Raw genomic sequence first — 12,941 nt, forward strand, 5'->3', positions numbered from 1 at the left:
CACCATAAACTTCCACCAAGATACGATGACTTTCGGCTGCTTTTTTCTTCATATTAAAATAATGAAGAAGAATTCCCCGCAAAAACACATTATTTGGCACGAAATTCGACATTTTCAAGTGTGGTAAAAATATTGTTGTTTACGCTTCAAATAAAAAACTTATACTGACGTTTGTGCCTTACGACAGTAGCTCTCCAATGAATGTTTGGAAATGTGGATCGATGGAATAATAATCAAGTTACGCCATCTGTTGTAAAACCGCACGAACTTATTCATAGTCCTATTAATTAATTAATTAATTCATAATCTTATTTAAATATTTTTAATTGAATGTGTTCTTGCGCGAATTATTAACAAAAAAATACATATACTAAAGGGTTTTCCTCTTTAAACTGAAATAAACATCCGATCATTTACATTAAAAATAGCATTTTTCTTTGAATATAAAAATAACACCTCCTATTGGAAAACCCTTTATAATTGTTCTCCAAAAAATATTAGAAATAGATAACTTGCAAATACAATATTATAACTTACGAGTATTTAACGATACAAAACGCGTACGAATATTAGACACGGGGCTGCAGGTGCAGGAATGCTGAATTTGCTCAGAAATCAAAAATCTGCAAATCAAAAATCTTAGAAATAGATAATTTACTAATACAGTATTATTACTTACGAGTATTTAACGATACAAAACGCGTACGAATATTAGACACGGGGCTGCAGGTGCAGGAATGCTGAATTTGCTCAGAAATCAAAAATCTGCAAATCAGAAGGATTAGAAATAGATAATTTACAAATACCATATTATAACTTACGAGTATTTAACGATACGAAACGCGTACGAATATTAGACACTGGGGTGCAGGTGCATGAATGCTGAATTTGCTCAGAAATCAAAAATCTGCAAATCAGAAGGATTAGAAATAGATAACTTGCAAATACAATGTTATAACTTACGTATATTTACAGGAAAACGATGCTGGAATTCTATAATGATTATTTTGAAATACATACTGCACTTGCACATATATGAACACCTGCAAATAAAAGCTTTTAAAAACAATTTATTTACGATTTACGAATTTACTTACTTGAATTTTTCCAATGAAATAAACGGTTTTTAACGAATATGAATAAAGCAACGTGTCAAAAATGGAAACAGTGTTGCCGACCAAATAATTTGCACCAAAAGTTTAGTTTTTACTACAATTCAAAAATTTTTTTGTGAAATAGGTACTTTTTTTTGTAAAGAAGCAACACGTTTTCAAATAAGGGAGCCGATATGTCAAGAGGGAGCGAGAAAGCTGTTTACTTACCTAACCTTCTATAATTGAATCATGCTTCAATATTAAATATTTGACACTGTAGGCTTCATCCGAAGGCTGAATGTATCATATTTACAGTAATCCCCAAATAAGCCGCACCATAGTTTCGGAGTAATTTTCTAACTTTGCAGCTATGTATATATTGTAGGTATGTTTTTGGAGAACCCATACGTAAATGAATTTAATTGTTAACTACTATCAGTGAACCAGAATTGTTTCGAAATTTGCATACGTATATATGCATATGCAAAAGATAATTGTTTTAGCATTTATTTATTTATTTAATTAATTAATAGCCTAAAAAATACAGCATTTCTAACAGACTATAAAAACAGATGAATGCTGAATAAATTACTCAAAGTAAAATTAAACTTAGGTTAGGTTAGGTTAAGTTTGGCAGCCGCATCGCACATAGAGACAACGATGCAACTTAGACCACGAAATGAGTCCGTTGTGAACATCGGGGGCTGAGCTACATTTCCCTCTCCATATTAAACCATCCTGAGCTTTTGACAAAGGTTGTTGATACCTAAAATGTATAGATTATCTATATTCGTTAAGAAGTAGGATTTTAAAAATCGGTTCCTGCTTCTGGCTAGAGCTGGGCATGTGCAAAAAAGGTGTTGAATTGTTTCCAACTCCTCCTCATTTCTGCAGCTACGACAGAAATCAGGCGTGTAAACGCCTAATCTCTTTGCATGATTTCCTATGAGACAATGTCCTATGAGGGCCCCTACTAAGGTCCTGATTTGAAGTATATTCAGTTTTATAATACTCTTGGACAGACGTAAATTTAGCCTTGGCCATGTTTGCCTAGCAGTTTCACAGGTGTTAACGCTAATCCATCTTTGATTAGCAGACCTGATTAATGCGTCTTTAATGAGAAGCTAACAAGTTGCGAGAGGTATCTCCATAAAATTACTCATGTCTGGCATACAGGTACCTTCTCTTGCATGTTGGTCTGCCCTACAGTTCCCTGGTATATCTCTGTGGCCTGAAACCCAGCATAAGATTATACGATATTGTTTGACCATCTCATTTAGAGATTGGCGACAACGTAAGACACTCCTTGATGTTGTTTGGAATGCATCCAGGGCTCGTAGGGCAGCTTGGCTGTCTGATAAAATGCAGATATCCGTTGATGATATTCTGTTTATCTTTAACCATTTTAAGGCTTCATGAATAGCGTTTATTTCCTCTTGAAAAACACTACAGTGATCCGGTAGTTTAAAGGATTCACTAATAGAAAGCTCTTCGCAAAATAACCCTGATCCTACACTGGTGTCCATTTAAGACCCGTCCGTGCAGATCTTAACGGGTGTGTTGGGTGTTGGATCTTCTTCAAACCATTCCAGTCTAGAAGGGATTTGCATTAGGAAATTCCTTTCGAAGCAGAGAATGGGAGGGTGATAATCACAGTCACTGGGTATATCCGTGTAGGAGTCTAAGATGGTTGAATGTCCATGTGTGACAGTTTTCCATTGTGAGCTCGCTTTGAGCCTTAAAGCGGAGCAGGCCGCTGAGTATATGCAGAAGAGATCTAGGGGTGGCAGATGTAGTATGATATCCAAAGCCATGGATGGCGTGGTTTTCATGACGCCACATATTGCTTTTTTCTGCATAGCACACCACCAGACAACATTTCCATTTAGAAGAATGGGTCTGACGACAGCAGTGTAAAGCCAATGAGCAACCTTAGGTTTAATTCCCCAGGTCTTACCTAAAGCTCTCTTACAGGTATAAAAAGCTAGGTTCGCTTTCCTGACTCTTTCTAAGATGTTTGACTTCCAAGTCAGTTTCCTATCTATGATTAGTCCCAAGTAATTGGTTTCTTCCGAAATCACAAGAGCTTCCCCCTTGAGCACAATTGGACTTAGTTGAGGGATTTTGTGTTTCCTAGTGAACAATATGAGTTGTGTTTTGTCTGGGTTGACTCCTAGACCACACTTTTCTGCCCACCTAGAAAGTATGTCTAGAGCATTTTTTTATTAGGTCTCTTAATGTACATACACATTTACCAGAGACAGCAATGACAACATTATCGGCGTAAGCTATCACGTTACAGCCCACCGATTCCAGTATTAACAGAAGTTTATTTACAACTGCGTTCCATAGAAACGGTGAGAGGACTCCACCTTGCGGTGTACCTCTACTTACCAATCTCCTGAGCACCGATTCTCCTAGTTCCGCTTCAATGATTCTGCTATTTAGCATTTTGCCAATGAAGCCTACCAAGGCTTCTATCCATCTACTCCAAGATCAGTGAGTGCTGCAGTAATTGCCCCCCCTTCAACATTGTTAAAGGCCCCTTCAATAACAAGGAAAGCGGCTAAAGTAAATTCCTGTTTGTGCAGTGAACTCTCTGCCGTATAAATAAGGTTATGTAGAGCTGTCTCTACCGATTTCTCTTTCGTGTAGGCATGTTGAGACGTAGAGATAAGATTTCTATCTATAGTTAGGCTTAAATGAAATTTTATCAACCTCTCCAAAGTTTTCAATAGGAAGGAAGAAAGAGATATCGGTCTTAAGTCTTTTGGATGGGTATGTGAGTTTCTACCAGCTTTTGGAAGGAAAACAATTTTGACTTGTCCCCACTTAAGAGGTATATGACCGTAAAGAAAGCAACCTTTGAAGATTGCTAGCAGCCACTATAATTAACTAGTTCCAATTGAAATATGAGTGAAAGAAAAAGATAACATTTCTTATAATTTACAGAGTAAGATTATTAGATAATACTAAAAATTTAGTTCAACAATTCAATTAGAACCAATTTGAAGTGATTCTTTCTGGAAGAAAAATCCAGGCCAGTATGATTTGAAAGCGAATTAAAATCACCCAGAGATCTAGAAATCAGAGCATTGGAAGCATAATTAGTTCTTACCATCACTAACCAGAAAAAATCATAATTCCGTAAACTCCGCTGAGGAATATTGAAATTGATTTTCTCAAGTAGCGAGCCATTTATCAAATCGAAAAGGAAAGTCATGAGGAGAATAGTCCTTCTAATAACTAGTGATTTTAGATTTATGAGCAAGCACCGACTTTTGTAGGATGGAATTGGATCAGTGAAATTTAAAGAACGCAAAGCATAACGCACAAAAGCTTTCTGGACACGTTCAAGCCTACTAATATGACGAGCATAATATGGTCTCCAAATAAAGACGGCGTATTCCATCTTCGAACGTACCAGAGACGTATATAACCACTGTAGAGTATATGGATCAACAAAGTCCGAAGTAAAACATCGAATAAACGCAGGTACGGAAAAAGACTTTGACATTTGTTAAGCAAGAATTCGATCATTCGGGTATTTACTTCTAAACTATTGTATGTAAATATGATAAGGCGGCGCTTGTGAGGTAGGTTATGGTTGTTTCACTGTATTTATTAAGGATACACAATTGAACTTAGTTGTCCCAAATATATGCAAATATGTCTCTTTGAATGTTTCTTTTATTTAATTTAAATTTCAAACATTTATATTATCTAGAAAATGCACACAAATATTATTCACTGTAATTAAATTGAATACGATTTGGTTGCCAAAAGAAAAACTAAATGCACATTCAAATGCCTTCCGAAATGCCGTCGGCAATTTGATTTCATACAGAAGCCAATGTACAACACTGAATTCACTGTAATCAGCTTTGTTAAAAACTTCCCCGCTGTCGAGTTGGGCGTGGTGAAAAAGTCTTCGCGGTTACATTTCATTTTTGATAATTCGTAGCTCGAGCGACTTCTCTATGTCATTAACGTTCTGTGCACAAAGTGTAGTCTATGCTAAGTGCTAGGGTTCCATATAGCAAGTGGGCAAAAATAGGAAAACGGATGGATTTTGCTAAAAATTTGGAGTGGACTAGAGTACGCGGAACCCGGAAATCATGTGTATTTTCCTTTCTGAAGCACTTCATACCAAATACGGCTATATTTGGGACATCAAAAATCACGATGAATCTAGTGCCGTCTGGATTTGTCTTTGCTCAAGCGTTGAGCAAGCGTACGGTAAAAGTAAATACATATGTATGTATGTGTGAAAAATACATGTTCATTCATAAAGCAAAGCAAAATACGTTCATTAATAAAATAAGAGCACCACATCCTCCGCACGCGCCTGAGCGGTCCATATGCCAACTTTTGTGGAGAAAGACCAAAATTCTAAATCTAAAATTGTAGAAGTTACAGACGATATAAGTAGATCTACTATCTATGTAGATATAAGTTTCTTATATGAGGCAAGCGAAATATTGTCGCAGCGACTGGTTATTGTTTAGCTACTGTGTGCCAACTGCGTTTAGAAGCATATATTAAAAGTTCAGCGTTAGTTTGCCTGCATGTATTGTACATATGTACGTATGTAGGGTAGAAGGGGGAGGCTTCGACAGATTAAGAAACAATACTGTTTTTAGAGAAACTGGAGTACGAAGCAGTTATTTTCTTTCATATTTATTGATTTTATGCATGTTTGTGCCACTCTCAATTTGTCGTTACTTTTCTTATTTAATTTTTTTTCAACCTTTTAATCAAAAAAACTGTCACGGGAATATTTGACGAAACCTCCCACTTTCAGGGAGGCTTCGTCAGCCTTATGGGAGCTTTCGACAGCGAAGGGGAGGCTTCGACACTTATAAAACATATTAGTAAAATATGAATTTTAAGTGGAATTTTTGGAAAATATATTCCGTATAATAAAAATTTCAAACGAGTTTGCATATTATGTGTTTTATATTTCAAATAGTCAAAAATAAATTTGCTGTGCGCCCGTGAAGTTCCTGGGGGATGTTCAGATGTTGGCAAAGTACGCAATATGTCCTGCTTTGAAACCAAGCTTTTGTCTTCAATAAGGGATTCATAAAATAGTTGTGTTTTGAGCTGCCGTCTAAGAAATTTGACTATGTACGTAGTAATTCCCACTTCTACGACTACACCAATGTAAAAGAAATCGGCTTTGTCTGTGAATTTAACCAGTACAAATTTGTTTTCCTCAATTTGCATTTCGTTCTCTACACATAGTTGCTCCTTCATAGGATCTTTGCCCTGAATATGAATTTCTGAATTTATGAATTTCTTCTTTTCTCATTGCTGAGATCCTCACCAAAGTCAAATGAGTTATCAGAATCAGCCAAGCTATAGGAAGTGTTTTCACTAAATGGTGAGGAACTTATTCTTCGGTATTTCTTAGCTTTTGGAGTTCGCAGTGTTTTGACTTTCTTACACAATTTTAGTTTTGGTAACTTAAATTTATCAATGCTTTGCTGTTTCAATTCCTCTAACCGTAACTTTTCTGGAGAATCCGTATACATTTTCGACTTTCCTTGGTTTTTGGGTAAGATTTTCTTCTTCCTCAATACGGGAATTGGACGGATAATTTCTGGAGAAAAACAATTCGGTTGAAATGACGGCCTCTGAATATTCTCGGACGACAAGCATTCGATTTGGTGAGTTTCGGCGGCAATATCAGAGTTTAATTCGATTTCGGAGTGGGAAAAGTCTGACTGAGGGAAGATTAATGAATTGTAGGGAAATATCCCAGTGGCTGAAAATCCTTTTACAATGTTTTCGGGAGAAAAAGCTCTCAAAAATGGACTTTTTGTAAGCTCTGCGATATGTGAGATGTATATTTTCTTTCCAGGATTATTTACCATAAAATCGTTAAAGGATTGTTTACAATATTTTTTGAAAGGTCCAAAAACTGATACATCCAGTGGTTGAAGTTTATGTGAGGCATGTGGTGGAAAAGAAATTAGACATATTCCGTTATCGCGACTATAAATTATGCTGTCTAGGCTGCAGTGCGAAACATGATTGTCCATTAAAAGCAGTATAGGATCGTCGATAGTGCAGCGAGCGTAACCTCTAATATGGATAAGCACATCTACGAAGAGCTCTGAGTTCATCCATCCGTTCTTCGATAAAAGTGCTTTTGACCCTGGCACTGATCCATTAAGAAAATGCGGGTTCATTAGCTTCCGGGGGAAAACGTAAATCGGTGGAATATGGTTACCAGACCCGCTGACAATCCCTACCATAGTTATTAAAGTTCCCCGCTCTGCGGATGCGACTTGAGACACCGTTCGCTTTCCCTTCTCAGCAATAACCTAAGAATTTTTATATATGTACTGACATTAGGTGTATTTGAAACACAAAAACAGAGCAATGCTTACTTTAGGAGAATCTAACACAGTAGTTATTCCAGTCTCATCTACGTTGTATATACGATCAGAAGTAAAGTTGTGTGATTCGTACACTTTTTTTAAGTTTGAAAAAAATATTGAAACCGCTTCCTCGGAAAATCCAGAAATGCGCAATATGCTTGTGTTTTCAGGTTTTCGTAGACTTATATCATTATTTCTATGCATGAAACACTTCAGCAAATCTACCCCAGCTCTCTTTTCTTTGTCCTAGTTTGCTGGATGTTTTATTTTGTATCTAGACACGAATTCGTAAACAAATCGTCTAGCTAAGTCGTAAGTTAGTCCGTGATGAGCATTTGAACATTTTTTAAAATAAGCTGCTAAATCTCTTTCTTGCGATGCCGTAAGAACTTGGTTCGACGAAAATTTGGATTGAAAATCTTTTAAAACTCCCATATTTGTTTTCTGCTTTAATAATCGGGATATAAGAGTTGTCCGCTTTATTCCATAGAGCAGCACTTGAAGGGGTTTCTTTCTTTTTCTTAACATCCTCCAGGGCTTTTTCCATATTATCCTCGTCGATCACTCTGTCAGGACACTTCCTTTTATATACATTCGGCATCTTGGTAGCTGCAAAATATTATTTACTGAGTAAAATAGTACAGAAGGGAGGCTTCGAAAATTTGTTGTCGAATCGTTGTCGAATCCTTCCTCGTGCACCTGTTTCAAGTTTCCGCTTAAAACTCTATTTGCTTATGTTTCTTAAAACATCACCAAAAACCCCAAATCACACATCTAATATAATATTGTTTGGCAAAAAACGAAACCTATACGTCGTAATTTGCACTTCTTACAGACTAATACTTGCACGCACTATTTTATATGTACACTTACCAAAAAAAAAAAAAAATTGATCTATTCACTACCGCGTTCAAGCAATCACTGATCAATTCATATGCAAGCATCGAATTCAACTTCGCCGTTGTTCATTCTTGAAGTGAAAGAAATAGCAGTTACAATGCGAGCCAAATTTGAAAATGTCGAAGCCTCCCTCATGTCGAAGCCTCCCCCTTCTACCCTATATTAATTCAGGTATGCGAGTTTATTTTTGCTTTTCGTTCAAGGTGATATCATTCTTCTTCTTCTTAATTGACGCTATAACCGCTTACGCGATTTTGGCCGAGTTTAATAAAGCGCGCCAGTCGTTTCTTTCTCGTGCTAACCGGCCCCAGTTGGACACACCAAGTGAAGCCAAGTCATTCTCAACCTGATCTTTCCAACGCAGAGGAGGCCGCCCTCTTCCTCTGCTACCACCAGCTGGTACCGCATCGAATACTTTCAAAGCCGGAGCGTTTGTATCCATTCGGACGACATGACCCAGCCAACGTAGCCGCTGGATCTTTATTCGCTGCGCTATGTCTATGTCGTCGTAAAGCTCATACAGCTCATCGTTCCATCGATATCATTAGAAGAGGAAATTAATTCGCCTTGGGCGAATTGGCACTTCTGTCAAAAATTTGTGCTAAGGCGCCTTGCCTTGGTTTTGGTATGTTTAGTCCACTTTCAGTTAGAAACGATATTCAACAAAATGAAAAAGGTTTATGCCTAAGAATTTTTAAAAGTTCTTAACGAGTGTACAATATTTTGGTCTTATGTTTTTCAATTTATGTTAGGATGCTTTCCATTTCAATTCAACCGGGCTATTCGGGTCATGTTCTTCGATTTCGATGTAACTTAAATATGTTGCTCTCTGGTCGAAATAATGAGACACGTATTTTTTTGTTCGCCCGAAAAAATTTTTTTTCAAGAGTTATCGGCAATTTTGTTTTTCGCCTCAAACTCGATTTTTTTTAATTATATAAGAAAAAATTTTTTTTAAATGCCCATAACTTAGTCAAAAATTAACCGATTTTAATAATTCTGAGTTCAAAATGATCGTAATTACTTACACAAGCGACTTCATGTAGAAACAATTGCAAAAAACTAGTTGAAAATTTTTTATTTAGCAAAAAAGAAAAAAAATGTAAATTTTTTCAAAATTCAATATTTCAAAAAGTGTATTTTTTTTTTTTTTATAACGTTTTCCAAATCAAAAAAACATCTCATACTTTAATTGAGCTGCATGCCTAGTAGCTAAAATGAGTTGTTTTTGAGTAATGAATTTTTGAGTAAACACCCTGTTTCGCACTTTTTGTTTTTTGCAAAATAAAAAATTTTCAACTACTTTTTTGCAACTATTTCTAAATGAAGTCGCTCGTGTAAGTAATTACGATTATTTTGAACCCAGAATCATTCAAATCGGCTTATTTTTGACTAAGTTATGAGCAATTAAAAAAAATTTTCTTATATAGATTCTTTCCATTTCAATTCAAAAGGGCTATTCGGGACATGTTCTTCGATTTCGATGTAACTCAAATATGTTGCTCTCTGGTCAAAATAATGAGACACGTATTTTTTTGTTCGCCCGAAAAAAATTTTTTTCAAGAGTTATCGGCAATTTTGTTTTTCGCCTCAAACTCGATTTTTTTTAATTATATAAGAAAAAATTTTTTTTAAATGCCCATAACTTAGTCAAAAATTAACCGATTTTAATAATTTTGGGTTCAAAATGATCGTCATTACTTACACGAGTGATTTCATGTAGAAATAGTTGCAAAAAAGTAGTTGAAAATTTTTTATTTTGCAAAAAACAAAAAGTGCGAAACAGGGTGTTTACTCAAAAATTCATTACTCAAAAACAACTCATTTTAGCTACTAGGCATGCAGCTCAATTAAAGTTTGAGATGTTTTTTTGATTTGGAAAAAGTTATAAAAAAAAAAAAAATACACTTTTTGAAATATTGAATTTTGAAAAAATTTAAATTTTTTTTCTTTTTTGCTAAATAAAAAATTTGCAACTACTTTTTTGCAATTGTTTCTACATGAAGTCGCTTGTGTAAGTAATTACGATCATTTTGAACCCAGAATTATTTAAATCGGTTCATTTTTGACTAAGTTATGGGCATTTAAAAAAAATTGTTTCTTATATAATTAAAAAAAATCGAGTTTGAGGCGAAAAACAAAATTGCCGATAACTCTTGAAAAAAATTTTTTTCGGGCGAACAAAAAAATACGTGTCTCATTATTTTGACCAGAGAGCAACATATTTAAGTTACATCGAAATCGAAGAACATGACCCGAATAGCCCGGTTGAATTGAAATGGAAAGCATCTTAGGCTGCGGAAGGCGATGTGCTTGTTTTCCTATACGGATCACTTTGCGAAGAGGCACTTTGAAGGAAAATAAACATTTTAAATATTATATAATAAACTAATTTGAGTCCCAGTAACCCTAGCTACCTCATAAAAGAGAATGGCAACTGGACAACCAGCAGTGAAGAAACACTAGAATTACTAATGCAGACGCACTTTCCAGGTTGTCTCTGCAACGAAGACAGTAGAACCCACCCTATAGTTCACTACGAGAACCCCCCCAACAGATTTCATAACGGAGGACAACATAAAATTTGCCATTGGCAGCTTCAAACCTTACAAATCACCGGGACCTGATGGAATCATTCCCGCTGATTTGCAACACACAAAAGATATGATTGCACCTACACTCGCCTTAATTTTTGAGGCAGCGATACGTCTTAACTATATCCCCAAGAAATGGGCAGAATTAAAAGTGGTATTCATTCCCAAAGGAGGGAAACCACACATACGAAACCGAAGGACTTCAGGCCAATTAGCCTATTATCCTTTTTGTTAAAATCTTTAGAGCGGTTGCTAGATGTGCATATCAAAGGAAGGATTAGCGACAAACTATCCCCTTCCCAACATGCATACAGCAAAGGTTGTTCACACAGTCGAGAAATCACTTCACTACAAAGAATTTACCCTCCCTGCCTTTCTAGACATCGAGGGTGCCTTCAATAACATATATCCGGAAGCAATTACCACTTCGCTAACGGAAGTGGGAGTAAGCAATGCAATAGTCTCGTTTATAGAACGAATGCTAACTGGGCGAACGATAAACGCAAATTTGGGTGACACATTTGTTAAAAAATTTCCGATCAGGGGTACACCCCAAGGTGGGGTAATTTCTCCACTTCTGTGGAACCTAACTGTCAACAATCTTCTACAAGAAGTGGAAAAAATTGGAGGTAAAATAATATCATAAGCCGATGATATTATAATAGCAATCTCGGGGAAACACCTTCCAAAATTATGTGACCTCCAACAAAGATCTCTCAACAGACTATCACTTTGGTGTAAAAGTTGAGGACTAGAGGTAAATCCGGAAAAAACTGATCTGATACTTGTTTAGTAGGAAACACAAAACATCTACTCTTCAACAAATATTCCTAGGAGGGAAACCACTTAGAGTAATAGAAAGGGCAAAATATCTAGGACTTATACTATACCTTTTCAACTTCAAATTGGGACTAAACAACTTCAAATTGGGACTAAACAACTTCAAATTGGGAATAAACACATTCAAATTGGGAATAAACACATTCAAATTGGGAATAAACAATTTGAATGTCTTTTAAACTTTAGTCATAAGGATTGTAATTAAATAAATAAAGAATGCTGTGCATAAAACCGATATTTTTATTGAATTTTGTTTTTCTTATTTTATTCATATTTTATTAATTAATATGACACCGTGAAATGGCTTACATTAAAAAAATTGAAGCTGATAATATTAAAAAACAAATTCAAGCAATGTACAACAAGAATGAAGATTGGAGAGCACTATCAAACACATTAGAAGTAAAAAAGTCTACTGCATATACATAGGTGGGTTAAGGAAAACCCACAAAGTGAAAAACAACGTGGAGGAAAAAGGAAAAATAAAATAACAAATGAACATCATTTTTTAATGGAACAATATATTGAAGAAAATCTAAAAATAACACTAAAACAACTTAAAGAAAAATTCCAGCACCATCATCACGTTAATGCCTCTACAGAATGTTTCCGCAAACATTTAGATAATTTAATCTATACATGGAAAGAGATTCGAAACGAACCTGAAAGAGCAAATAATGAAGAAAATAAAAGAAAAAGATGTGTGTATGTTCAGAAACTTTTAGAATATCAATCGGAGAATAAACCTATTATTTATATGGATGAAACCAATTTTAACTTATTTATATCCAGAAAACGAGGCCGGTCCAAAAAAAAAAGCCGTTGTACGTTTATTTCAGCTGGAAGTCGTGGAGCTAATATTCACCTAATTGGATGTATAGGAAATCTGGGTTTAATTCATCATGAAGTAAGAAGAGGTGCATTTAAAAAAGCAGAAGCTAATGAGTTTGTTCGTCGTTGTCTTCGTAATGCTCGAAATATTTAATAATCACCAGTAATATTGGTAATAGATAACATACAGTCCAATGCTCAACCCAATTGAGCTTGCCTGGTCAACCCTGAAAGCTGGTGTAAAACGTGAGCTGGCAATTGAACTGCCACAAATTTTGGCTGGCGAAAATAGA

At 35.6% G+C, this 12,941-nt stretch overlaps 1 protein-coding gene and 1 long non-coding RNA gene across 4 annotated transcripts in view; both read right to left on the bottom strand.

Annotated features, from left to right (window-relative positions):
- LOC128870431 (phosphatidylinositol 5-phosphate 4-kinase type-2 alpha) overlaps window positions 1–12,941 on the bottom strand; it is a 178,736-nt gene that overhangs the window by 52,810 nt on the left and 112,985 nt on the right. The window contains exon 9 of one of the 3 annotated variants that reach the window (XM_054113057.1): window positions 1,789–1,860. The exons of 1 other annotated variant lie outside the window; for it this stretch is intronic. In XM_054113057.1, coding sequence (XP_053969032.1) covers window positions 1,804–1,860 — 57 coding nt within the window. In that variant the 3' untranslated portion in view covers window positions 1,789–1,803. Of the gene's footprint in view, window positions 1–1,788; window positions 1,861–12,398; window positions 12,480–12,941 lie in introns of those variants that run through there. One more of the 3 variants, XM_054113056.1, reaches the window with a different exon arrangement.
- On the bottom strand, window positions 33–1,483 carry LOC128870432 (uncharacterized). Its single transcript, XR_008455374.1, has 5 exons — window positions 1,098–1,483; window positions 964–1,043; window positions 822–907; window positions 680–765; window positions 33–623 (listed from the first exon to the last, which is right to left on the bottom strand). It is a non-coding gene; the product is annotated as an uncharacterized LOC128870432 (long non-coding RNA).

This window comes from Anastrepha ludens, chromosome X, assembly GCF_028408465.1.
Source record: "Anastrepha ludens isolate Willacy chromosome X, idAnaLude1.1, whole genome shotgun sequence".
Classification (NCBI taxonomy): domain Eukaryota; kingdom Metazoa; phylum Arthropoda; class Insecta; order Diptera; family Tephritidae; genus Anastrepha; species Anastrepha ludens.